At 43.4% G+C, this 27,968-nt stretch overlaps 1 protein-coding gene across 1 annotated transcript; it reads left to right on the top strand.

The window, feature by feature from the left end:
- The first annotated feature begins 5 nt into the window (after nt 1–5).
- LOC146772518 (lectin BRA-3-like) lies at nt 6–27,968 on the top strand. The gene is made up of 6 exons (XM_085637007.1): nt 6–27; nt 10,409–10,528; nt 10,900–11,022; nt 12,910–13,061; nt 19,952–20,061; nt 27,508–27,968. The coding sequence occupies exons 1-6, from the start codon at nt 6–8 to the stop codon at nt 27,683–27,685; spliced, it is 705 nt and encodes a 234-aa protein (XP_085493133.1). The 3' UTR covers nt 27,686–27,968.

The raw sequence follows: 27,968 nt of genomic DNA, 5'->3' as shown, positions 1-27,968 counted from the left end.
GGGAGATGAAAGAACAGGCCCACTTCGGTAAGTTAAATATTTGCAAAATTCGTAATATCACAAAGAGATATTCAAAACAATACAATTCAAGAGAGGTTTTAATCCTTGGATTGGCATTCTCAATGGACATCAGGAAGGTATGTATGTACTTGGACCTACCTAGGAAAAGAATGTCACATTCAAATGACTAATAATGCGGTACTGAAAAATTACTTTGGTATTACTAACTTTTTCTCCTTTGTAATGGAGAAGGTTTGTGGACGTCAATGTTACCGCATCGATCTCTACATGTAAAATTCTGAATTCAGGACCTTTTTCCGTGATAAATTCCAGGGTTTAGCTATTCTAGTATCAGAGCATGGAAAACTAATACAATTCTTGTAACATTGATATAAGCAGAACTCCTGTTGTTACCCAAATCGACCTTACAATGGAACTTAGAACAAAGGCCTGCGTAATTGGCAGTGTGAATTAATTGTTTACATTGGTGCAATTGGACATTGTCAGCAGTATGGCCATAAACCAGCCATCTTAGTTTGGCCTGTAACTGGGTTGCGTCTCACGCAAATAGATATGGGTTATAAACTGAGATATATTTATATAGCCGTTTGTAGATACTAAACATCTCTGACAATTTCTTAGTAATTGCTACTCAAAATAAATACACTTACTTACTTATAATATTCTCACTCTAAGGCAGAACCTATGGAAAAGAGAAGAACTTCATAGGTTAGGAAGTCTCTATGCAGCAATGAGAACATTCGCAAAAACATGCCCGACTATATCATCAACTGGTTAGACAGCAATCAAATATATCATCTTTATGCTGAAGGGACATTGCGTCCATGTCTCTTAAGAATGGGTCACACCTGAAAGTTACTCCCTACACATGTCCTTCGATGCTGAATAAGTGAACACTGACCCTCTGATGCTTGGGAAGCAAGGCCAACACATCTGTGACAATGATTACTATCAGTTTGTAGAACTAGAATTAAAAAATGTGTAATGTGTGGAGGAGCTGGGAAAGCTGGGGTGTTTTATGAAGCCAATCGTCCATAGAAGCAATTGAGGAGAGGGTTTGACCAATTGAGAACATCCTAATTGAAAAGACTGAACGAAGAAAAATGCAGGACGTTCTCGGTTGTCTGTCTTGTAAAGAAAAGAAGGAAAACTGCAGTGTAATAGCTTTGCATATGTACAGGAGGAGGTTTTTAGGAGGGAAGGGGTGTTGTGTGTGCTGAGGCATGACATCTTGAAAAATAGGTCAGAGGTGGACATCATTCAGCCTGACCAAAAAACAACTAAGCACACTGATGACTAAAACACAAGAAGCACAAGCAAGAAAGGGAGAAAGTGAAGTAGAAGCAGGAAAGAGAGAGTGAGAAGCAGGAGAAGAATGAAGATAAGGAGTGTGAGCACTAGGAAGGGTATACAACGTTTACAACGCAACTTTTACACCGCACTACCATTACAACGAAACTGTAACAACGCAAAATCTGTTACAACGCATGCCATTACAACGCATGCCATTACAACGAAATGCACTAGATGGCGTGCTAACATTAGAAATAGTGTAGTTTTACTATCCAAACACCTTCCCTACTGCAACGTGGACTGGAGTTAGAATAGTAAATTATACATTTCTAATGTCAGCACTCCATCTAGTGTACGTCGTTGTAAAAGCATGCGTTGTAAAGGCTTGCGTTGTAACAGATCTTGCGGTGTAAAAAATGCGTTGTAACAGCATGCGGTGTAAAAGCATGCGTTGTAACGTCATACATCCCTAGGAAGAGATGAAGGTGAAGAAAATGGGGGAGCGGTGAATAAATAAACGGGAAAGTTGGAGAAGGAGGAAAAGGAGATGGGGAGGGGAAGCAGGGGAAAATAGATTGATTGGCAGGAATAGAAGTCAGAATGAGAGAATAAGGATGGATTAGAGAAGAATAAAGAGTATAAGGCAAAGGTAGTCTCATAAGAGACGAAGGAGAAGGAGGAAAGTAGGGACAGCAGATGGAAGGAGGGATGAGAAGGGAGGGAGAAAGAGGAAAGAAAGAGAGAGGTATACATGAAGAGGAACATGGCAAGGGAGACGGAGGCACAAAGTACTAAGAAAAAGCGAGCAAGAAACAAATGGGGGAAGGAAAATATTGAAGAAAGGATGATAAATGGAGATGGAAGGAGAGAAAGGAGGAGAATGAGAAGCATAAAGAGAAGAAGGCAGAAAGACAGAAGAAGCAAAAGGAGGAAGTGGAGATGAGAAAAGACAGAAATGGGAGTATGTGGAGTAGGAAAGGAAGGAGTCAGTGTAAGGGAAGCAGGAGATGGGTGGAATAATAAGGGAAAGGAGCAAAAGGAAGGATGAAGACACAAGATGCTTTCAAATGATCACAGAAAGAGACAATGTTTTGGTTTAGTTCCTCAACTTTCATGATTGTAATGAGTTGAATAGAAAAGATGGTTGGATCACAGCCACCTATTGCAGTAATGGTGAAAAGACAGCGTTTGTGAATTATCAAGAAGATATTGAGGGTTAAACTACAGATGAAATCATAAATATGTATTTCCATCTGATACATTTTGTGGTGTGACATGTCATGGTCAAATTATGTTGCTGTTTATTTTGTAACTTTAAGAAAACATCAAACTGCACTCTAACCTGTGTCATCAGGGCCAGAACTAATTTCACTCTAGACAGTTAGTAACTTATTTTGGAAGTGGCTGGTCACCAAAGAGACCTCCTTCAGAGCGTTGATGTGAAAACCCTCTTGCGCCGCAAAGTTCACTGTTGATGGTAAATCCATAATGGGGATGTAACCCCTCCGCCCCCATGTAAATAAAATAATGTAACTCTCATAAGTGTAAATCACTTTATCCTCATCTTCTGGTACATAATGTTAATGAGCCGGCAAAGACAGCGCCTCCAGTTTTCAGCTGTCTCCACACTGGGGTAAGAAGGCATCCATGTTTGGGAAGGGGCCCTTTCAAGCTTGTGGCTCAGAGAAATAAGCCAATTTGTCTTGAAGGCAAACTCTGACCTGGAAATATATTGCAATTTGTATCAATATTTCTAAACCTGGAGCACACAGCACTGAGCTCACAACTCTTTTTAATCTGCTTATGGGCTTCAAACTAGAATTACAATAGGCACAAATTATTTTTGCTCTTTTTAGCACTTGCACTGCTTAGAAAGGTGGGTGATGATGGTACTGTATTGTGATGAAGAGGGCATGTCAGGTGTGTGAGAGGTAGTTGGAGAATAGCGTATTGTAATTGCTTCTATATTCTCTTTGGTCATGAGTCCCAAAAGCTTTTTCCTGATTTGGCTACGAGGAAAACAATACATATTGCTCAAGTGCTCATCTGCAGAAGTATTTGCAGCTGTGCAAAATCAGATGATTGTTAGCGCTGTTCTCTTTGCCACGCATTTGCTTTTGGTGCATAATTTGTGATTGAGCAAATGTTGAGCGTGTGATGAGATAGAACTCCACTTGCTCCTCATTTCTACAGGGAAGTGCGGAATTCTCCACCTGGTTCCACTGTATCCCCACTGAGGGAGGATTGAACAGCCACAGGGTGTTGAAAGGGAAGACACAGGTGGAGAGAGGGAAAAAATAGTCCTCGGTGTACCCCATATTCCACTGCTCATGAATTCCAGGGTTGGGTCAGGAGGTTCAACCTCTATTTGAATTCTCAGCCTGACCTCTTTTTGGGCATTTGCAGCGAAAGCCGCCATTCCGCTTGCCCTATCTTGAGTGGTTAATGTGCGCCCTCTTTATTAATGGTAGGGTTCTTGTTGTTGGTAATATCACTAAATGGCACCCGAATAGCCCCTTGAGAGTCAGGATACCTGCAACATACAACACAACTGCACCCAAAGAAAACCCCTATGGAACTTATTTAGAGAGGTTTTGAATGAATGAATCAGATGTACTGGGCAACTGGGAAGCACGTAATGGATCAAGCCAGTAAGTGTGTACGTATATGGACATATCGAGACTAGTGTACGTTGCTTGAAGTATTACATTTATTAATCTACGGGTTATGTTGTTTCAATACTAAAAGTCGGGTCCAATTTGAATGCACACATATTTGTCCAGAAATGTATTCAAGGCTCCCACAGCAATGCAGGGTGCATATAGGTTTTACTGCTCTATAAAGATAAAAAGTATCTATAAACCCTTTTCAAAAGTTGACTATATGGTATTTGACTTTTTCCAGGGCAGAGGCGGAGTCAATGTGTCAGTCACTGTTGTCACCAAATACACGAGACCATCCTCAGGACGGATATCTAATCAACAATTGAAATACAAATGTACCCAGTACCGGGGGCCTAGTGACAATACCGCTCTAATCCTTTGCTCAGCCCGGATAAAGGGAATGGTGCCCCAGAATTCCCTGCAAGGGGTTCCAAGCCTGGGCAGCAGCCCTGTTTTCGCTCCATCGTTGGTGAGAGCTACAATCCCTTGGACTATGGTCTCCAGAGACGGGATAAACCCATTCCAATCGGTTTGAGTATTGCATCAGTCGTATGTTGCTGTGATGCTTGTTGGCTAAGAAGACTGGTAGCCACTTTAGGTTGCATCATCACTGACTACTTGTGGGACACCCGTAAGGTAACCCATTATCTTCTTTAATAAAACTGCGGCATATATTTCTTCTATTAAAGTGTGTGCTGACACTTTATGTGGTCTGGATCCAGTTTATGCATTAATGCAATTGTGTTAATGAGTTTGGATTGTTTGCTTGTCAGTGCAATTTCAAGACTGTGTCACTCAGAACGAACTGGCAAACTGGCCCCACTGTGGGTGGACGCGACACTGTATTGACTTCTTAAATGGTCATCCAGTGAAGGAAACAGCAGCTCTCTCCCTACCAGTCCTGCATCACTTACATCACTTGTTTGATGACTTCTGTCTGGGATTTGAGTCTTCTTGTGACATCATTCATCGGATGGCCCCTTTAAGGCTGCATGATTTCCAAAACTTCCTCCGGCCACGATAGAAAAGGGAAGTTGATAGAACCATAAATTTATAAAGAGAAGTCTGTGAGAGATGTGTGAACAGCAGAACACCCCACGGTCTGCAAACTGGTGGGTATGCCCTTGGAAGCTGAGCCCTGCTCTATCATCGAGAAGAACTTGACCATCCCATGTGATGCCAGGGGCAAAATAAAAGGACTGGAGTGCAGTTTTATACAAACAGCGGAGCAAGTGCAGTGCAGCACAAGAGCAGAAGGATAAAACAGATGCATCGTTAAAAGTAAGTACGACCAACACTAGTAATCCAGATTAGCAGCCATGGCTAGATTGATAGACCAGTGCACGTCTGTGACTAGATGTGACACTTAATACTTTTGAACAAAATATTTGCCCTCTGAGCAAATTAATATTCACTCGGGGAGATGTGACTTAGCGGCCATAGGTGCTGAAACAGGTTCAAGTGATCTATGTTGCCCACTAGTCTGGCCTTACACCACATACAGTTTTGCTGGCATTAATTAACAGATTTAGTGTAAAATGTTCTTATTGCTTAAAAAAGCAGCTGATAGAAGCTTTGGCAGCCAGGTAAAGATCATTTGAGGGGGCTTGGGAGGAAATGCAGAGAGAGATGTAGATTGGAAGGAGAAGGGCTTAGTAGAGAGGGAAATTATATTGTCAGTGGGGAAGGCCTTAGGGTTCAGGGTCTGAAATTGATCAAACATTTGTTACTAGAAGCCTTCCAATGATTAAATTAATGAGGAGACAACTAGAGGTGTACAAAATTATAATTCACAAATTCAATTATTTTTGAAATTCATAAACTGTACAGTATAAAAAGTATATTGACTACATCTCTGAAGAAATGCTCCCATTTCTTTTTTCAGGAAAAGTATTCTAAAAATGTCAGTTTGCAGAGTGTTTTCATCAAAATATGTAGGTAAAATGGCAAGAATCGTTTTCCAAAAATGACTGAAGAAGACTGAACTATCAGTTTGCAAGTTTTTTTATATGCATTTCGAAGTTATTCTGTCTGCCACGTAAACACCATGCAAAGCATGCCATGGAATGTGGATAGTACAGGGGACTAGGGACAGGAGCAGTTGCTTGAGCTCTGAAGAAGGAGCAGGGACTTACGAGAAAGGAGGTTTACCGGGGTTGGGGGAGTGGGCTCAAGAGGGAGGGACAGTGCAGAGAGCGGTTGGATGGTGGGGCAACGACGTGGGAAGTGGAAGTGTTGGAGATGAGATGTTCAATATGGTACTGATGTTGAGTAGCAGGAGCACCCCACTGCTTCTTGCAGTGCCATGTGGCAATGAAAGCGGATTCTTGCTACTGTGATGGGAAAATAAGGAGCCACTATTTTTTAATCTTAAAAGAGCAGGCCTGGCCCAGACACTTCCTTACCTTGAACAAGAGAAACTGCAGTCACACCGGTATCCCCTGCAGTCCACCAAATAGCGGTGCTCAGAAAGGGCTAATAAGCAGTCTGTGGCTAACAAAGTTTTGATGGAATTTCTAAAGTTAGCCCTTTCTCCATCCTAGCCACTTCAGTGTACGGGTCTCCATTCTCCAGACACAGGAATGCAGGTAAAATACGTCCACTGTCTGCTGAAGCTATCCTCACCCTTATCACGTGCCATCAAAATGGAGCCCATTTAACTTTTGTTGTTAATACTGTGAGCCAAACTTTAAGAGTGAACATCAGAAAACAATTACTCCAGCATTTGAAGAATCTTCTTTCTGACATGTCCTTTATTTACCCTGAATATTCGCTTATGATGCTATGATATTGAAGTCTCTGCTTCCTTTGAGTGAAGCCTAAAGCTCTCAATATTTCCCTCTGTAAGCCCAGCCTTCAGTCTAGATTTCCAACCCCTGACTTGATTGCCTATACTTGCTGAAACTGTGGTCTAGCAGGAGCCTAGCAGTGGCTAGACTGCTTACCAGATTCTAGTACTTATTAAAAGTCCCAAATATAGCATTATCTCACGGCAAATAATTTAGTTTCTATCTACAGGATTGCATCGTCAGATTGCTTTTAAACTCAAAACACCTCCTCTGTATTCTTAAAACTCTGCAATGTAACATTGACCATGACTTAAAACTTCAAATTGTTGCCTCACGTAGGGAAAAATTCAGTTCTGATTAAAGTCACCTGACCTTTTTGTCAATTATTCAATTCCCATTTCCTTCTGTATATTTTAATCATGTCTAAAAAAAACACCAAAGGTAATATCATATAGATGTTTTCAAGGCAATTTAATTTCCAATGACACAGTTGCCTCAGTTCCCTAATGCAATATTGCAAGTGCTCCCATTCGAATGGTTGAACCCATCTCAACAAAAACATTGTTTGGATTTAGAGCTCGATGACGACACGTGCCACTATTTGTGGGTGAGGATTAGTATTTTTAACAACCAATGGTTGTGTTCTAAAGAAACACTCATAACAAGCCTTACCATGGAGCTTTAGATGCTTAGGGGGCCATTAGGATATCGGGCGGTTCGCCACCACCGGCGGTGGCGATCCGCCCGCCAAATGTCCCTGGTTCACCCCCGCATATGGAAAGACCGTCTGCCGCTTTTCCGCCGGTTGGATTGCCGGCCGGGCGGAAAAGGGATACAATATGGTGGCGGTGCCCATCCATATTACAATGCCTGCGGTGGGATGCCTTTCCATGGCAGAGACTCCGCCATTGAAAGGCATGCGGTGAAAACTGTGAGGGCCCGTTGTGGGCCCCTGGGTGGGGGGGGTGGCTGCACCTATGGTACCCCCCTACATTGGCATGCACAAGGTGGCAGGCACCACGCGGTTCCTGTCACGTATGCATATTTGACATTGTGGCGGGTGCTGCGCAAAGCACCGCCCGCCACAACGTTAAATATGCGGGATGCGACCGCCAGGGTGGTGGTTGTATCCTAATGGGCACAGCGGGACTGCCTCACCTCTGGCGGTCGGTCCTCGTTCCCGTTACGGAGTCCGCCCGCCATCGTAATGGACCCCTTAGTTATACTGGTGTGTGGTGATTGTATTGTAGGGAGGAAGTATTAGCAAGCTGGTGTTCCCCTTCTTCTTTTGTGTATATAATCGCACTAAAAAAAATGAGCAGTAACCTCTGTATTAACCGGTAACCTTAGATTCCGGAGCAGCGTTCTGCTTTGGGTAAAGCAATTGAGTGCCTCATCCAGGGTTGTAAGCGCTATATAGTTACAATTACAATTATAATACAAGCCTCAAACTTCACAAGTAAGAAAGAATAGATGAAGCTGTGTATCTCTCAACTTCACAGTTGTCTATTCAGGAGGCATTTTAGTTTTCTAGTCCTAGTTGTCATCGGGAATGGACCATGGTATATAGGAAGCAATCAGAGAAGCCCATTTGATGCCCGTCTCAACTGGCTTGACATTTGGAACCATCGGGAGAGATAGATAGACAGAAGGAAGGACAGACAGATCCATTTCAGTCTCAATTTCTGGAGATCCACTGTTGTTTTCTGATAAGCACTCACAGACCTCATATTTCTATACATTGGACAGACCGGGTTTCTCTCCAGTTCGCTATTTGAGATGTAGACTCAGACACTGGCATGCAAAATGTGTCTCTCTCAAGTGACTGACTACAATTCTTGCACTCCCCTCAACAGGAAATTACAGTAACACCATGACCGCTGTTTGAGATATGCCTTAGATGAGAGTTGAGAAGAAGATGATGAAAGATTTCAGACGTAGTTTGCTTGGGGATGTTGAGAAATAGGGGGTTGGCTGGCTCAGAAGCCATTAGACATTTACATTTGCAAATTACAGAATGTACAAGTACACATGTACATGTACAAAATGCTAACACTTTTTAAACTTTGCTCCTATTGTGAACTAAAGTACATAAAAAAGAGTGAGCCAGGTGCTTTCTGAACAGGAATACAAGCAACCAGAGGTCCGTTTCACCTTAGGTTTTGGGTCTTTGTCTGCTTGTGTTCTAGTCGGAAAGGACCTGCCGTGGCCATTCGGGCTGGGCTGTTCCAATTGGAGTAGGATCAAGGCTGATTTGAATTTGGGTGGGTCTAATCTGATGTGGCATGATGAGCAAAAAAGTGATGGACTGCTATGCGACCCAGAGTAATTTCCAATGGGCGAGAATAATTCATGCATTCTATTCATCACTTTTTTGTATTTTCATTGTGACCTCTTCAGTTTGATGAGTCTGCTCAGGCGTGAGTCCCTTGCTCACTATTCCACTGGAATCCCACTGAAGATGCCAAATTAGGTATATCCATGCATGTGTCCCGTGCTCACTATCTGACTTTAATCGATCTTCACCGCAATGAAAGATCCAATTTAGATTTGGATTTGAAAACTTTAGTGATTTTATTATCAATTCTTGGAGCAATAAAGAATATTGATGTACAATTCGAAGTGAGTTGTAAATTGTATTCCTCTGGGTACAGTGACCAAATGGTAACTGTTCTTTCTAACAGAATGACGAACTACATAAGATGTTTCTTCTGTGTCTGTTGTTGTGATGGGTGTGGTCTTTCTTGACTGTTCGCTTCACATATGAATAAGGCCTATGATGGAACACGTGGGCCTTCTTCATCTTTTCACCAGCCAGCACGGTCTACTTTTATATGTCTGGCATTATCATTTCTAGTCAATTAAAAAAATGTTGGTTTGACTTTAGTTAGTTAAGATAAAAAATAATGTTTTCACTAGTTTAAAATACTTTCAGCCTGATGAATTGGACCACTTACAACAGGAGTGAGTAACACTATCTTAAAAAAAATGGAAACTCCTAATAGTGGGTAAAGAACCCATATTCATAACTCATATCTATTAACAAGTATGCTTTGCAGTGAAATATAAATATGTCCTGGAAATCACAATTTTCAGCCAGTCTTGTAATAAATGTATGTTCACACACTTATTTCCACAGTGCAGATTTCAGACCATGATACAGTACAAGCAATGGGAGAAAACATGCTTACGGAATTACAGATTGTATGAATGAATGACTTTACAGAGAAAACAACTCTACTATCACCAACAAAGTATTTTATTGTGATTTTACTAAATTTCATATTTTTAACCCCTTGAATTCTGCTTCTGATTCATATCTGTATTTATAACTGCTACACATGATAAATAATGTTGTCTAAACCTTACATGTGGATCCACTGCGGGTAACATGCTATTGATCGCCATTGCTGGCGGAACAGAGGGGCTCCTGAGTCATGGCCCCTCCCCACGCTCAACACTGGTCATTCATATCACATTAGACTTTACAAAGAAACCTTAGCCGGCAAACAGTGAAAGGGGACCCGACGTAAGTGTAAGGAACGGTTCTGAAATGGATGCAAGAAAACAAATGCAAAGCCTCCCTTTTGGGGAATTTGGCCTACCGTGACCAACTGATAGACACACTGTTTTGTTTTCTAGGCATGAGAAAGACCTCGCAGACAGAGGACAAGAAGATGCTGTCAACAAAGAATCTGGTAGACTCAGGGCTGGTGATCAGCCTTCTGCTGCTCGCTACATTGATTGCTCGCGTAATACTCTGTAAGTAAGATTTACTATCTTTGAACTCTTTCAAAGAGATGTAATGAATTACTAGGAAATTAGACTTTCCCAAAGTCTCCTCTGATTCTACTATTGGACAAATGTGATCAAATTAGTGTCATCAAATGGCATTTTCTGTCCATTTTGTCACTGCCCTCACTCGACTGTTTTCAATGCCATTCCATGTTTAAGAGAACAAGGTAAAACTTTAAGTGAAAAGTACTATTTTCACCTCTTTCCTAAGTCAATGAATGAGACAGTGTGTGCTTGTACTTCCTTTTTAGGTACCAGAGATTATTTGACATGAAGTATTATCCCTTTAAATACAATTTAGTTCAAGTCACTCATATTCCTTTCTCCAATCTTCGTAGATTCAACAGTTACTGCCAGAGCCCAGCTCACCCAGGAAAAGTTGGCACAACTGGAGAGCAATCTCAGCCGGGCAATGAAGTACATCAGGTGCAAAGAGAGAACTTCTGGCACCGATTGTAGACGTAAGTACTCTAGCATGGACCGGTATTTGTACTGTGCTACAGGCAGACGAGAGTCACAAGCAGGCCTGGAAATGTCTAATGCCAGATCCATATTGAATGAGCAAGAGAGCATCGTTGGGACTCTCCAATAAAGAACTTTCTTTATAAAATGGGCCACTTATTATTTTTTATAGCACATATTCCGTAAATATTGAACAACAATCCAAAGGTTTTTTTAGGTAGGTTTGAAAATTAATTTATGAAATACCCAATGCTGTTTCGGAAAAGCTTTAAAAATGTCTCCAAGTTAATATTAGTCAGGAGTAACAGTGCTAGTCTGAATGTCCTGCATCCAATAGATCCAAGATACCTTTAAGTGAATGTGGTGCTCTATAAATCCCATTACAAATAAAAAATTAAAAAAAAGGCTTCAATACACAGCACACTAACCAAGTGCATTATTTTGCTGCATGGCAAATTACGTAATTGTCTACAAGAGCATTGTGCCCCGTTCTACAGAGCGCAATGGAGGTTAGATGGTCTGAGATGGCTTGGGGAAGGCTCATGGATTGAAAAAAGAAACAGAGGCTGGACACAAGTATTCGCAGCAAAGCATACAGCCATCAGACAACTGTGTACCTTCCAAAGAACTCCTTTCGACAGTCCTGGTGGATGCTGGGATCATTACAGATCCTAGGTGCTGGGATGAAATTGGCCCTTGCTCTGATTTTCAGTTTTGAACTTTAGACTCCAGTTTGATGGTGTTCTGGGTATGGTGTGCTGAGATGCACTGGGTATCAAAGATTACAAAATAAATTTTGTTAGGCACGGGAGATTAAGTGACTTGCTCAGAATCACAGGATGTTGAGCATCATTGCCGAGACTCGAACCCTGTTCCCCAGATTTAAGGTCGACCTCCCTAATCGTTAGGCCACATCCTCTCCCCTTTGTAAGATCAGATGTGAGTGAGGTCCTGGGTATATCCAGGTGGCTTGGCACTGAGTGCAACTTGCTTTATGAATAAGTCAAAGTTCATGTTGTTGAGCCAGGGTTTTGCTAGTTGATGCATGTTGTTGTTGGTGATTAGTGGAATTCCATTTTTAAAGGGCTTTGAGCTTCAAGGAGGTGTGGGACTCATGCAGGGTGTTAATGGTAAGTCTGGGTGGTAAAATACACCTCCTGGCGAGATTGTTCCTCGTTCGCGATCGTCAACATCAAGTTGGCGAGCGCGAGCATGGAAAATCAACCTCCCGGCGAGATTTCTCAACGTGGGCGTTCAGATTTCTCATTGCGAGTGATCGTGTATGCTCGCGACTGCTCGCTTTAAGAAACCGTGCGTTCACGTTGAGAAAGCTGCCCTCGATTAAAAATCTATTCAAGCGGCAGAAAGGAAGCAGCGCCCGCTTGCGCTGTGCATGATGCTGTTCGCGATGATTGTACAATGCGGTCAAGCACCTAGCACAGAAAATCACCACAAACGGCGTTTATCTAATGAAATTCCGCCGCTTGCGGAGATCCATGTATTGCGGCAGAGGTTTTTTTGCATTTCGCGGCGGAACTCCGTGAACTTCACCCAGGCTTAGTTAATGGTATTTTTCCTGAGTACTTAGAGAAAGGAGCTGGTAGCTTTTACTATGTTAGAAGGTATATTGATCAGAGCCAATCCTAAAAAGCTAAACCAGTTACGCCGGGACAGGCTGCTGAACATGTGGGGCCACTGTAAAGAGTAACTATGCAAATATACCTTCAGACCAGTGAATGGTGAAGTTAGAAGCTGCTATGCTTAAGCTCAGGGCCCTAGAGACACCGCCAACAAAAACAGAATGTGGTTTGAGTACCCCGAGGCTTCACTTCTGACCCAACAAAAGTATTGTTGTTGGTTGTTCTCACTGTACCTTTATCTTTCAGAGTTCTTCTACCAGATCTGCTCCACAGATTGGCTGCAGTACAATGGAAAATGCTATTTCTTTTCTCAAATCAAACTCTCATGGGAAGTAAGCAGATTAAAATGTCTGACAAGTCAGGCAGACCTGGTCATCATCAATGACCAGATGGAGCAGGTGAGTTAAGATTTGTGTAATGCGTTGTTGTGATTGCTTAAAAGCATCTTCCATGGTGTATGTCTGCTTCGGAAGTGTTGTAGTCTGCAGCATTGTAGCCTTAATTGTATTTTTAAATTATTTTTAATGAATATCAATCTATATATCAATTGCCTATATGGTTCTCTACCAGCCTCTTTGTCTATCCTTGTAGCTATATACATACACACACACACACACACACACACTGTAAAATAGAAGACCTTTGTCGAGCCTATTAACGGTCGGAGCTGATTTAGGCAAGGTTTTGGGTGAGAAAATTTGTAAAAGAACCAGTGCCTGAGCCAATTGTTTTCAGTAGCAGTGAAAGGTTATTTGAAGGGGCACAAATATAAGAAAACACAGAACAGTGAACAGCAGTGAAAGTGTTCCTCCCACACAAAGATCAAGTAATGCACTGCATCAACAGCTCACACTTCTCTCACATAAAAAAAACAGCAGCAATGGAAGCTGCTCTCACCAAAAAGCAGAGCAGATCCAAACCAGTAACAGCAGTGCAAGCTTCTATCTCACAAACCTGTAACAGCAGTGCAAGCTTCCATCTCACAAGCCTGTAACAACAGTGAAAGCTTCCTTCTCACAAACCTGTAACAGCAGTGCAAGGTTCCATCTCATAAACCTGTAACAGCAGTGCAAGCTTCCATCTCACAAACCTGTAACAGCAGTGCAAGCTTCCATCTCACAAGCCTGTAACAGCAGTGAAAGCTTCCTTCTCACAAACCTGTAACAGCAGTGCAAACTTCCATCTCACAGTACCGTTTGCAGCAGAGATGGCTGCAGTGCATGTTTCACTCATACAAAACAAATGAAAGCAGGATTGTAAAGGTGACATGCACAGACACCTACATACACACAGCAGCTGTTAATGTTACTTCCACGCACAGAATAGTTACAGCGCAAGCAGCTGTAGAAGAAGCTTTTCTCATAGCAACAAAATTGGCACCTTACTGGAGTCAGCTATGTATCCCAAGTCATGCACAAAAGGTACAATAGCAGCAGCCCACACGTCCATGCTATGTACATCACATACACCACCAGCAACAGAGAGAGTACAAGCTCCTCCCACACAGAAGAGGTAAAGGATTGGCAGAACAACGGAGCACAAAACTCACATACACACTGCTCAGCACAATATGTACAGTAAACACCACATTTGATCGGAACATACAAGTCATGAATAAAACCAATACAGTGAAAAGTGCAAAGTAGGTGCAATAAAGCATATTGCAGCCATAATTTGGCGGAACACTCGTTTTCCAGCAGGGAGTTAAGAACCACATTTGATCAGCACATACAAGTCATGCATAAAACCAATACAATGAAAGTGCAAAGTAAGTGCAAAAAATAAAAAGCATATTGCAGCATAATCTGGCAGAATACCCATTTTTCAAAAGTGCTTATGTTAATATCCCATCTTTTTACGGATATCCAATTCTAGTTTACTAAAGTGCTAAAGTGCTGTGGTCGAAGAGACTTCTATTGCGTCATAGTTTCGAGATTCGCTAGGAAATTCCAGATTGTAGTGAACTTTTTTGTAGTGCCCAGCCGGTTTCATCTTGTTTAGCCACCTCGCATATAAAGGTACTTCCGCCGACCTCCAATTCCGAAGAATTAGGGAGCGAGCAACGAGGGAAGAAAGAGATAGAAAAGTCTCCTCCGCTTTTGTCAAGTTTGCCCTAGATCTGGTGATAACCGAAGAGGGCGACCTCCGCCTCAAGATCTATCCTCTTCGCAATCGCACGGCTTGTGGACGAAAAAACCCTTACCCAGAATAGCCCTAACCTTGGACATGTAAAGAATATATGTAACCAAGCCCCTTCCCCTTCTGCCTGGCAAAGGAAACATTAATTCTCTACTTCTGGATATTTTTTGTTGAGAGCTTTGGGTGTATAGTATGCTATCCACCGAGACAAAAAGGCCATTCTTTTAAAATTAGCAGCTCTTAAAGCCTTGTTCCCTAACTGAGATATGGCCTGCCACTACTGGCTTGAAAAGTTACATTGAGTTTCCCGGGTTACTCTTTCTAAGAATTTCTCGACCAGTGGAGACTCACTTTGGGTGCACAAAAGACGGTACCAGTTGCCACCTCTCTTACTTTTGCTCCAAATAGAGTGGTCACCAGTTTAGTCGGGGCACCACAGACGAAAGATTATATCTATTAAAAAAATATATAATCTGTAAATATTCAAAAAAGCCAGGCTTGCTCCAGTCTCTGCATCTATTCTGAACCTCTTGCCATGTATTTACTCTATTCTGAATTAAAAAGTGCCCCAGCTCTTCTAGTCCACATTCCTTCCAATTTCTAAGGTGGCTAGATTGAATTTGGAGACCCAAGCTTTTACATTCACCTAATTTCAGATAGTGAAACCCAGAAGAACCAGATTCCTAAAAAAGGACTGTAGTCTAAGGGAGTATTCCTGCAGAGTTTTATATCTGGTCATCTTGGGGAGTTTGGAGGTTTTTAGAAATATCGGGATCTGCGAGCCGGATTCCTCCACCATTTTATCCAAGAATAAATTGTCTAATAGATCATTTGATGCCAGCAGATGAGCTGTTAAATCTAAAATAGCCGCTTCATAATATGTACAAATTTGTGGTAATGCTAACTCTCCCTGATTGATGTGTAGTTGTAGCGCCGACAGTTTAACCCTAGGTGCTTTCTTACTCCAAACAAACTTTCTGAACATAGTTTCAAGCTCTTTGAAGCAACTAGTATTAGTTTTTATGGGTATATTTGTAAACAAAAAAACGAGTAGAGAGAGTATGGATATTTTGATAAGGGCTACATGACCTATCAAAGTTAGTGGTAAGAGTGATTAAGTATCCATCAATTTTTTGATTTTGCCCCGCATGACCTCGTAGTTCAATTTATATAGCTGCCCATATTGATTAGAGACATAAATCCCCAAATAACGTATTGGATCCGACTTAAGGGCTTGATGTTTGAGATTTGTGGGAAGTAAACCACTATCAGTTTTTAAAATTAGAATCTCAGTTTTGTTTTGGTTTATTTTATAGCCCGCAATCAATTTGAATTTACTAAATTCTGTTAAGAACAGGTCCAAATTCTGGCTCTCAGGACTGAGATATAAAATGATGTAATCCGCCAACAGCTTTAATATTGACATACCCGGAATCGGGGCTCTAATTGCTACATTGTTGCGAATTTTAATAGGCAGGGGTTTGATAAAAAAAAGTGAATAATAAAGGGGAGAGCGGGCACCCTTGTCTAGTCTCACGATTCATATTTGCTATCCCTACTTGGTTTACATTTATCACCACCTAGGCCTGAGCCCCCTGATAGATATTCCAGAGCATTTTTGTGACCTGAGAGGGGACACAGAACCTGCCGAGACCATAAAAAAGGGCGTCCCAATTAACGAGATCAAACACCTATTCGGCGTCTACCATCATAATGCATGCCGGAGTGCTATTGATATTAAAAAAGTTGAGAGCCTTTATTAAAAATCCTGTGTTTGAAGACATCGACTTCCCGGCGACGAACCCAGACTGGTCTTTGTGGATCACTTGCTAGGCTAGGGGAGTAAAACGCTGCGCCCAAGTTTTCATTAAAATTTTATAGTCAGCATTTAGAAGACTGATTGGTCTATAGGAGTTGACGTCCTTGGGATTCTTACCCTTTTTCACAAAGCTAACAATAATGGCTTCTTTAAAGACTGAGGGAACGGCGCCACCAGTCTTTATATAATTAAAAAGCTTTGTCAAGAAGGGGGTCAACTCCTTTGCGAATGCTTTATAGAATTCTATGGGCAGTCCATCCTTACCGCAGGCTTTCGCTCCGGCAATTGAATTCAGGGCTACCAGGATCTCCGCGTTTGATATGTCGAGTTGGATCTGGTCCACAAGGGAGTTGGATAGCCTAGGGAGATTTACGCCTTGAAAGTAATTCTGTATTGACTCTTGCCTGACCGCATATTTAGTAGTGTAGAGCTGTTGACAATGCTCCATGAAAACTTGAGCAACCCCATCCTTATCCCTCACTACGACTCCGGTCTTGAGATCTGTAACCTCTGTAATTAAGGCCGCTTCCTGTCTGGTCTTAGTAGACCCGGCTAACAATTTGCCGACCATTTGGCTTTCTTCATACACACGTTGTTGAAAAGTTCAGTAGCTGTAAACTTCTTCTACCAAGAAAAATTCCCTTAACGTCTTCTTAGCCTTTTCAAACTGACCCCGTGGAGGGGCATTTCTCTGATCAAGGGCACTTTCAACTGCCTGCTGGAACTCAGCTATTTTAATACGTCGTGTTTTGGACTGAGCGGCCAAAAATCGATCATTTGCCCATGCATAGCTGCCTTGAATCCCCCATACTGAAAATGGTTCTGCTGTCCCCTCATTGATCCTAAAATAGTCAAGTATCCACACTCTTAACACTCTTCTTCCCATTGGTGATCTAGGAGAAGGAGACGATCCATCTGCCACCATGATCTCGTCCTCTTTCTCTCCTCAATTTCTAGGTCAAGCTTAATAAAAGAGTGGTCCGAAAATGAATTGGCCCCAATTTCTGCCTCTACGGGATTCACGGACCGAGATGTTAGCAAAAAATAACAATACGTGATGCTGTCTGAAATTGGAAGGAGTAGCAAGTATAATCACAAAGTGCCAGATTGGCTTTACGCCATGGGCCAAACAGCTGATAATCCTTTATTATGGCATCAAGGACTTTTTTAGTCTTTGGCTTCAGCTGTTTCTTGTTTTTATTGGAAGTATCGTTTCTTAAGTCTTGGATGTAATTGAAATCCCCCCTCAAGAATGACCAGACCAGGGGCTCCCCTGAGCAGTTCGTAAACCTTCATCAACGCTGAGGGGTCATCCATAATTGGGCCATAGTAATTGACAAAATTCAACACACTCCCTTTTACTTTAGCCATGACCCCTAACCATCTTCCCTGAGGATCTCTCCGGTCTTGAACAAAGTCCCAAGCCACGTTTCATGTCAGAGCCCACAGGAAAGTTCTCATCAATAATCTGATTGTGGCTGGTGTATTGGGAGGTAGGGTGTCAAAACAACATAAATACCTTGGCTCTGGTGCAATTTGGAGATCAAGTTGGCAAAATTGGAAAACTAAGATGGCCGCCAACTTGGTTCTTCCTTCAGGGCACTAGTCGTTCTTCTCTGAAGTCCGTTTAGAATGTGAAGCGCGTCCGAGTTCTAATCGGCACACTTCACCAGAGAAATCCCCGTGAGTAAACATTTCTAGAGTTTTCTCCGTCGGCTAGTCAGAGTTCAGGGTAGTTTCGGCGCTTGTCGACATTTAATGTTGCTTCGGGGTTAAGCTTATTGTGTCCTAGTCTGCGCATGCCCAATTAACGCACAGAGTAGTGTTTTTTTGTGGTTTTTGGGGGGATCTACCCGTCAGGCCCTCAGTCAGCCGGTCGAGCCAGTCTGCCACATCGGCCAGCCTAGCCTCCCGTCCCGGCCAACTCCCTCGGTGTACTCGGCATGGCTTATCTTTTCAGCCTCCCCGGTGTGTCCAGCTCTGCCCTCCCTCCAGCAGCCAACCAGCCCAGCCGAACTGCGGGGAACCAATCTGCAGTCAGCCATTAGCTGGTCAGCCTTGCGCTGGTCGGACCTAGGAGGGGTTTGCCAGACAGGGTGTCGACTTCCAGCCATGCCTTTCGGGCCCGCCATTCCACCGAGGTCGTCAGCCTGGCCGTGAGTCCTGGCTGACCTACACAGCAGACCAGCCAAGCCTGCCGACCTACGTAAAAAATCACCATCCTGCCAGTCTGCCAGTCAGCCCACTTCACAGTGAGCCGCCCAGCAGTCCAGCCGTCCAACTACTAAAAACGCTACGACGTTACCGTCACCTTTCCTTCATCGTGCCCAAGAGTTTCATGGCCACGCAAAGTGCAATGATTACATCCCAGCTGACCGTTCTCCCTCTAGGGACCACCAAATGAACTACACTTGATCGGAGCCAAAAGGCCGAACGCACAGAGTAGTGTTTCCCTTTCTGAGCAAACTCTCGTTTCCAGGGAACTGTGTGTTCATTGATGTTGTGGTTGCCCCGGTTACCTTCACTAACTAATAATTATTGCGCTATTAAGTAAACAGAAATTCCCGGGCTGTTTAACGCTTATGCTTACAGCTTACTGTACGTCAAAAGAGAGAAGTGGAATCATACTCGTGAGGTGCGTCTGCGCTCGTGAGTAGGTTCCATTATCAAGTGTTAGACTATTTGTAGTGTATATCTGCGCAGTTTGGTTCCTTACAGCTTGTGCGTGAGTAGCTATCCTAGAATGCATGTATGTCATCTGTAGAGGTTTGTTGTTCTAGAGTTCTAGAGTGTGGGACAGGAGAAGATCTGGGCATTATCCTGAGAGCTCATCTAGAAATAGAGTTCCGTAGTAGCAGTATGCTGTAGAAGTTCCCTACCTGAGTGAGGATTACCGTACACTCCAGTACCTGAGGTGTCCACTTCCAGCACACGCAAATACTTCCTGAGAAGGAGAAAAAAGATACATTTGATTAAAATGGATCGTTGTTAAAAGACAGTTAATTTTCAAACATGAACAACATTCAATAAGAAGAGGAGCAATAGCTGAGGAAACGTGGGTAGGAATTATCATATTTTGAAACAATAATATATAATTATATATTTTGATGTACAAGTATACAAAAGACCTGTTACTCCCAGCAGCCGTTTTCCATACAAAAGGTTTTGGTCAGTAAATGTTCAAAATCCTTGCGTACACCCAGCTCCGTTATATCTATGAGTTGTCTAGCATCAACATTGGCCACCTGTGTCCGAGACAGGTCACAAATACCCCAAGTACTCTGAGATTTGTGCTCTTTTGCAGAACCTGTTCCCTTTGCTCTCCTACAGCTCTTCATCTCAAACACGACAAAAAACGACAGCCTCTGGATTGGCCTGACGGATAGGGATCAGGAAGGTGTCTGGAAGTGGGTGAACGGTCTCAGTTTACAATCCGAAGCGTAAGTCGCCTTTTAAGCAAAAAGTCCATAATTTATATTTCTGGATATTATAGCTTACTATTTATACCTTATTTCACTTACCAAACCATAGAATCTAGAACAGCGACGTGTTAACTAAAGGTAATAAGCATGGGCAAGGCCAGTAGGTCTCGCTTATTTCTAAAAGTGCATCTTCAGTCCTTGGTGAGTTCGCGCAAGCAATACCTCATCTTACAGGCTTACTCATTTATCCTTGAACTCATACATCCAATCAGCTATCACATGACTCATTCCTGTATCATTACATTTGTTCAAATTGATGTTGGGAAGAAAGGTAGTACAGAAGGAACAAAGGAATACATCAGATTGAAAAAATTTGTTAAACTCAGAATCTAGAATTGATCGTTTTAGACGAACTGGGTGATAGAAACATGGAAAACTGCATCCAAATAGGAGATGGCTGAGCAAAAACATGAGCTCAGAGATGTAATTTCACAGTTTGGAGAAGAAAAATAGAAAGAAGTCCAAGGATCACATACTATTGGGCTACGATTTGGGCTTGTTTCTATATTCAGACTGCACCCTATAAACACCCAGAGAATACTGATGTCCAATTAGGGGCCCATCTCGATTGAAGCCTATTGGATTTGAGGATTGATGTACTACTAGGGGAAGTTATTCACCATACTACATTCACCAAAGAGCAAAGTGCCCTTTCACCTACTCAGATTTCAACAGGTTGTACTAAAATCCTGGAGTGCACAATCTGCTCCCAAGTTAAATTCCTGAATTTGGCCGCATTCAGGAGATTGTACCTAAATCAGAATTGTCAATGGAATTAAGGCGTAAACTGTAAGTGGTAGATGACGAAGGGAAGAGAAGAAGTGGAGCTTTGTATTCTTGTGAAAGACTTATCACATAAAACTCAGGAACAAATGTGCAAGGGAAAATTGAGGACAGATAAGGATAGGTGGAAAGGAGATGATCAGTAGCAGAGAAGAGTGGGAATGGCTGAGAAGAATAGAACAAAAGAGGAAACCAGTAGAGCAGAGTTATGACACAACCAGGGATTGGCAGACAGATGAATCAATGAGATGAGCCAATTTCTTCCAGGCGATTTGAGTCAAAATATTTATTCAGCACAATCTCATTGGACAATAAAAGAACAAACAGTATAAAATTGCTACAACAACAGAAGTTAAAAAATCAGTTTAAAAAGACAAAGGAGTGATCGTGCAATAGGAGTAGACCGCTCAGCTAAAGAAGGTTAGCTACAAATAGCACCTAAGTGGCTTCCCCAGCATGGACCTACTCCAGCAACACACATAACAACTGTTTAAAAAGACGAGGTAGCTATCATACAATAATGACAAACAGCTCGGCTAAGAAACATTGTCCGCAAATAGCACCCAGACAGGCTACGCCAATATGAAAACAAACTATGCACAGCATTAATGGGAGAACCATCTAAAATAGGCAAGAATTATGTGTAACTAGATATGCTTTTGCTAGTTTGAATCACACTCCATATATAACAAGCTATTCAAAAGCATTTAGCGTGATCCAATGCACACAGGTACCGTAAAGCAACATTATGATCCTGGATACTATTTTCAGCAAAGATTGGTTTAAAAAAAAAATCCTTCGACCGTCATAGAAACAACACAGAATAATGTACAGTGCTGAGTGCTCTGCTTCAAAACGCCATTACATTGGCATGGCACTGGGCCCCTGTGCCAGTGATTCGTAATCTAGAAGGTAACAAGGTGGTATACTATGCCCAGCAGCCGCCTTGAAAGAAAAAAGCTGTGTTGAGTGTTGTTCACCCGGGAAAGATACAATTGGAGGCCCTTGGGGAAGGTGGCCGACAAACAAGAGCCCTTTTTTCATTCCTATCACCTAAAAAAGAGGCCCTTAACTACACATTTGTGTAAAGTAGGGTTCCTTTAGGGGACTTGGAGCATGGGGGTATCAAACAATGATTTAGAGACTTTGTTAATATAGGATAGCCACTGTATTTTAAAGGCATGGTCTAACGCTAGACAATCCAGAATGATGAATTTCGTAAAAGCCGTTCCGGTTTTAGCCCAAATTGAGTGCCAACGTAAATTGAGCTTAAGAGTGAGCAAGTCCCCACGGGGCTTAGCCCCACTTCCTTATGCATAATAGTGGATGGTGTAAAGGCAGGTGAAAACAATAGGCGCCTAAGGAAAGCATTATCTTCCATTTCAAGAGGACAACAAGACGAATAACCTCCCAGGCCCCCTCCATACATAGCAGCAGAAAGGGCTCTTGCTTTGGAAATGTTGACTATTTCCCTAATGGGTCGACTGCTAAGTTTACAGGAGAACCTAAAAATTCCCTTGCACACTGTACTCATTTTTGATCGAGCTTTTTAAATATGTTAAGTCCATAAACCATTGTTAGTGAAAAGCATAACTAAGTAGCAAAATGAATTGAGCTTTATGATGGGAGAGCCCTTGATAAAAAATATTTTACACTTCTGGATGTTTCTACCACCGGTCATCGTAAATGTTTTAGCTATATTGATCATTAATTTCCTAGCCTCCATAAAGTCTGCAAAAGTGTCCATCAGTCTCTGCAGACCGACAACACCCAAACATCTTAGACCCGCGTCATCTGCATTCAAAAGCCCTGGGACCGAACGCCCAACACCTATAGGGGAATTGACCTGCAGAGTCTGCATGGCACCATCCACTCCATTGATAAAAAGGGAAAAAAGGAATGGAGCAGGATGCAGACCTGCCTAAATCCCCTCTTGATATTAAACGTGGGAGACCATTCTCCATTCCAATCCAATCAGCATTTATAAAGCATGGCTAATCGCCCAATAGGGTATCCAGGCGCTTGCAGGTCCCTGAGACTTATTCGAACAGCCAGGTCTTGAGGGCCATTCAGAATTCTGGAATTTAGGCAATGGTCCGGAGGTGCATGGGGAGACTGTTCCAGGTCTTTGCTGCAATGTGGGAGAAAGAGCGTCCTCCACTTCTGCTTCAGTAGATGCGGAGAGTATGGGCAATTGGAAGGAAGGCGGAGCATAGTCTTCTCGACCGTTAGTGAAAGTTCAGGCGGTGGTTAATGTAGGCAGGTCCTTGGTTGTGTAGAGCCTTGTGTGCGTGTGTCATCACCTTAAATTGGCATCTCTTCTGTACAGGGAGCCAGTGGAGTTTCCTGAGGTGGGGTGTAATGTGGGTTCTTTGCCAGAAACCGGTCCTAGGATGCTTGATTCCAGTCCAGGGAAGACATGGCTTGGCAGTTCGGGCTGGACTGTTCCCATGAGGCACAGGGTCAGACTGATTTGCATATGGCCATGTCTGAACTGGGGTGGCAGAGTGGGCTAAAGAACGGTGATGGATTAAACCCAGATCAGTTGACTGGGGGTGAGTGCTTGCAATGTTCAACACTCCGTCCATCATTTCCTTTGGTTCTTTGAGAAGGCCAAGGATGAGTCTGGCTGCAGTGTTCTATATGGGCTGAAGTTTCTATAGGAGGTGTGCTGCGAACCCTACATAGAGGGCATTGCTGTAGTCCGGTCGGCTGGTGATGAGGGCTTGTGTTATGGTGCATCTCGTGTGTAGGGGAAGCCTCTTGAAGATCTTACGTAGCGTGCACAAAGTGAGGAAACAGGCAGAGGAGACGGCATTGATCTGTGATTTCATGGTGAGCTTGTTGTCTATGATGATTCTAAGGTTTCTGGCGTGGTTGGAGGGAGTGGGTGCTGGTCCTAGGTCTGATGGACACCAGGAGTTTGGAATATTAAAATCGCCAGCCCATAAAATGGGACAGTTAGAGTGACTTAGATGAATAAAGCATTTAAATCCACAGATGGAGACGATATCTCAGTGGGTGGAATCAAACACGTTATTATAAAAATTCATTAACATTAGATCTGACCCACCTCTGAAAGATAAAAACACAAACTGATAATATGGGAAGGCAGTGACAGACCTTCTAATAATAACAGCCAACAAATTAGAAATTAAAATCTGCAGGCTGCCGCTGGCCCGACCTGATGGAGACGGAGTAGCAGCAGTGAATATGGAGGAGAAACCTTCAGCATGGGTTGGTTCAGCACGCCAGGTTTCCTGGAGGCTTGAGAGGTTTCAGTAATATTGAGCCAGTCTGGGGCCATTCATCTGTTTAAGAGTCCAGAAATATTCCATTAAGTGATATTACATACCCCATCCTAACCGGAGGTTATTGGTGGAATGCCTATGTCGGGGGGACCAGGCAGCATTGACTGAACCCCCTAACAGCCTGAGAGTGATTTAAGAGGGCAGGAGCAGTAGGATAAACCATCGGCTCATGACTATGATAGAGAGAGGGAAGGATGTTATCGGTAAGGCCATCCGGGGAGATTGGCTGAGGTGTACCCCAACTGCCAAACTGTCACTCAACCACCTGCAGGTCGCTCAAGGCTGCAAACCTATTAAAGAGGGGAAGTTGAAAAAGACGGTTACCAGTGCAGGACTGACCAGGAAATAGACTGTCAGGGGCAAGATGCGCACGGTTCAGGTGGCAGTAGAAGAAACCAAGTGGGAGAAGCTTAATGTTTACGGAATTAAAGAGGTGAGATTAGGACATCTAGACCGCAGAATATTTAAATTTAATAATAACCCAATCTCCCTTAAAGGACTTCTTAGATGGGCCAATCCACCCAGTCCTTTGTGCCAACAGCATGTGACCAGCTTTACAGACCGTAAAGATAAATGTGGCCTGAAGCCAGTAGAGGACTTTGTTCTTTAACTGGTCTGGGGACTCGGTGATATGCGGAGACCGGGGAGGGACGTTCGTCATTATCACAACATAAGGACAGCAGTCAGGTGGTAAATTAATGGTGACATCATTCTAACAACCCTCCTCTAGCCCTCATGTTCCCCGATCCCCGAATTGAATCACCCAGTTGGCCATAAAGTGGCGTAGTGCTGCTGGTAATGCTAGCGGGGTTATTTTCGTCAGCACTAAGGGGCTGGGTGGATAGTCCTAGAGGTCTTACCCAAAGTCGATTCCCTTCCAGAATGTAAGGCCCTTTCCACATCTCTCGGCCCAATATCTACTTGAGACTGATGATTTTCTAAAGGGTAGTGGTGCTAAATGGGGTGGGGGGTGTCTGTCCACAGAACAATTGGTTGGGAAATAGTGTTTGTTTGGGGGCAATTCAGGGCAAGAGTTCAGAGGCCCGGGTGCCAGAGCGTGAGGAAGTTGAGAAGCTATACTATTAGGGGCGGTAGAGAGTCTTGACGTAATGCTGCACGAATTATTTTTGACAGCTCCCAACCGCACAAGCATTGGAGAATGCAGTGATTCCACCTCCCCTCACAGAATCCAGTAGTTTCCACTGCAAGAGCTCCAAGTCCACGGCAATAGACCCAGTAGTGCTCACTGGGCTCTTCTCAAAAGCACAGGTTGACGGTTTTAATATAGGGGGCATCCTTCTTGATCCCTGGCATCTTTTTTGTTTAGCGGGGCATCCGCATTAAGTGGAGACGTCCTATCCACTCCAACATTCCACACAGGGAATGAAATCAAAGATGAATTAGGTTTGGACTTAGTTGGAATCGGGGCTTTATGTTTCACCCTCTCGGGTGCTGGAGCAGATCAAAGAAACAATAGCAGATCAATAAAGCAATAGCACCTCCAGAAAACTGGAATCAAGAGGAGTGGCCCAGCCCAGCCTCAGGTACGCCCTTGGCCCTGGCACAACCCGGTTGCTTCCCACACTGTGGAATTCAAAGCGCCACCCTGGCTTTGCTGGACCCTGGGTCCTCCTCCTCAGTGGGACTGGCAGTCCCTGCGGCACAGTGCTGCAAAGCATCCCATGCTGCAGGAGGAAGCCAGCGCTTAAAAGTGTTCCCCTGGTGTTGCTGGATCCTCCTGGGTCCTCTTCCTCAGTGGCCCAAGGCGGTATGGGACAGGTAGTCCCTGGCTACGCAGTGGTGCAAAACATCCAGCGCAGCAGGATGAAGGCTGCGCGTAAAAGTGCTCCACCAGCGCTGCTGGACCCTGGGCTCTATGAGCAGTATGGGACAAGTAGTCCCTGGCTACACAGCGGTGCAAAGCATCCCGTGCAGCGTGATGAAGACTGCACTTAAAAGTGCTCCCCAGCGTTGCTGGTCTGCCCTTGCCCTGGACTCAGCCCGGGTACATCCCACGCTGTGGGATTCAACATGCTACCCTGGCGTTGCTGGACCCTGGGCCCTCCTCCTCAGTGGCCCAGGGCAGTATGAGACAGGTAGTCCCTGGCTACACAGTGGTGCAAAGCGTCCCGCGCAGCGGGATGAAGACTACACTTAAAAGTGCTCTTCCGGCGTTGCTGGACCGCCCCTGGCCCAGGCACAGCCCGGCTGCATCCCTTGCTGTTGCTGGACCCTGGGCCCTCCTCCTCAGTGGCCCAGGGCAATATGGGACAGGTAGTCCCTGGCGGTACAGTGCTGCAAAGCATCTTCCTGTCTCTATATATCTTGACAAGACCATGGAGAAGATTCAACCAGAAGGAAGCCAAAACTGAGAAGATTTGCTTCGAGGTAGAAGGCAAGAAAAAAAATGGAACAAGTCCACCACAAAGTTCTGGTCAGAAGGAGCAGAAGGTGTGTAGTCAAGGTCAAGGCTGGTATGAGTAGAGGAGGGAGGGCTGCAGCAAGAGAAGAACACAAAGTAGTGGGTTGTGAAAGGCAAATTAGAGGAATAGGGGAGAAGGGATAGTGTTCTGTGGTGATGGATATGGCTTAAGCGAACAATTTCTTAAGGCTTTCCTCGGTGCTCCGTGTAGTGTAATAGTGACGTTGCGAGGAAGATCACACTATCAACATGGCTCCTTTCCTAATTTCCTCCATCTTACCTCCTGTCTCTCTCTCCTGGTCAGTCCTTTCCAATTCAGTTCTTTGAGACATCCTAGAGTTGTCTAAACCCTAACATGACATCCTGAGCATGATTGAAACGTAAAACATAATGCAATGCAACACAATAGAACACAACACATAAGATAGAACAACAAAACCCGTTACACAAATCATATAGCAGTTGCCACATAGCATAACATGGCTGGCTTATGCGGGTGCAAGTGTTTCTTCAATTAGGTTGACCTGTGGCAATACTGTGTGGCGGAAAACCCTTTTAGACATCAGGTAACAGAAAGAATGAGACTGAGATATCTAAATCAGAATGTGCACTTCTTGAAAAAAATCATCTTTTGCACTCAGGAGATGTAATGCCCCCTTCAGCTCAAGTCCTGGTCAGAGGTGGTCCAGTCTGGTGGGTCAGTGGACGTCTAATGGATTCCCTTCAGAAACCTGGGTTTCGCCTCATGGCCACAGGTTTGCATTCCATTAGGTTCCCTCAGCCCTTCATCCTTCTGAGGCCGATGAAATGGGTACCGCTGGCTAACAGGCAGATATACAAACATTTTCGTAAATTGAAAAAAAATTCTTGATCCTTATGTTTTTTTAGGTTATGGAGCTGTGATCAACCTGATAACTTTGAAAATGCAGAGGATTGTGCCACAGTGGGCTCTATAACACTGTGCGGAGGAGCTTCGAGCCGCTGGAATGATGCCAGATGTGTAAAGGAGTATCAATTCATCTGCGAAAAAGAGGCGGAGGACAGGAAGATGGATTTCACCCCGTGAAATACCGAGCCAAGCAATGGATCACCTGTAGTTCAGCCCTTTTCTGTTAAAAAACACAATAGGTCACATTTACTTATAAGTGACTGAATGCACAATTCTCATGGGGCAGCAGGGGTTAGTTTGTCAAAATTTGAATATTAGTGACGCCTGATTCCCATGTATGTGAGAAAGAGACATATTTTGCTTAACTAGATTTCTAGAATGTTTTCATTTGAATTTTGCGTTTTTAGAAACAGTGAATGCAATGTATTGTACATAGATGAAAAAAATGTTTAAAAGAAAA

The sequence above is a fragment of the Triturus cristatus genome, chromosome 12, assembly GCF_964204655.1.
Source record: "Triturus cristatus chromosome 12, aTriCri1.1, whole genome shotgun sequence".
Classification (NCBI taxonomy): domain Eukaryota; kingdom Metazoa; phylum Chordata; class Amphibia; order Caudata; family Salamandridae; genus Triturus; species Triturus cristatus.
Note: the sequence above shows the minus strand (reverse complement) of the source record. Positions and strands in the feature narration are given on the sequence as shown.

Excerpts from the sequence above, each read along its gene's own strand:
- LOC146772518 (XM_085637007.1), top strand. The coding sequence starts at position 6 with ATGAAAGAACAGGCCCACTTCG. Across the intron at positions 10,529-10,899 it reads GATTGCTCGCGTAATACTCT|ATTCAACAGTTACTGCCAGA; the intron begins GTAAGTAAGATT and ends CAATCTTCGTAG. Across the intron at positions 20,062-27,507 it reads CTCAGTTTACAATCCGAAGC|GTTATGGAGCTGTGATCAAC; the intron begins GTAAGTCGCCTT and ends ATGTTTTTTTAG.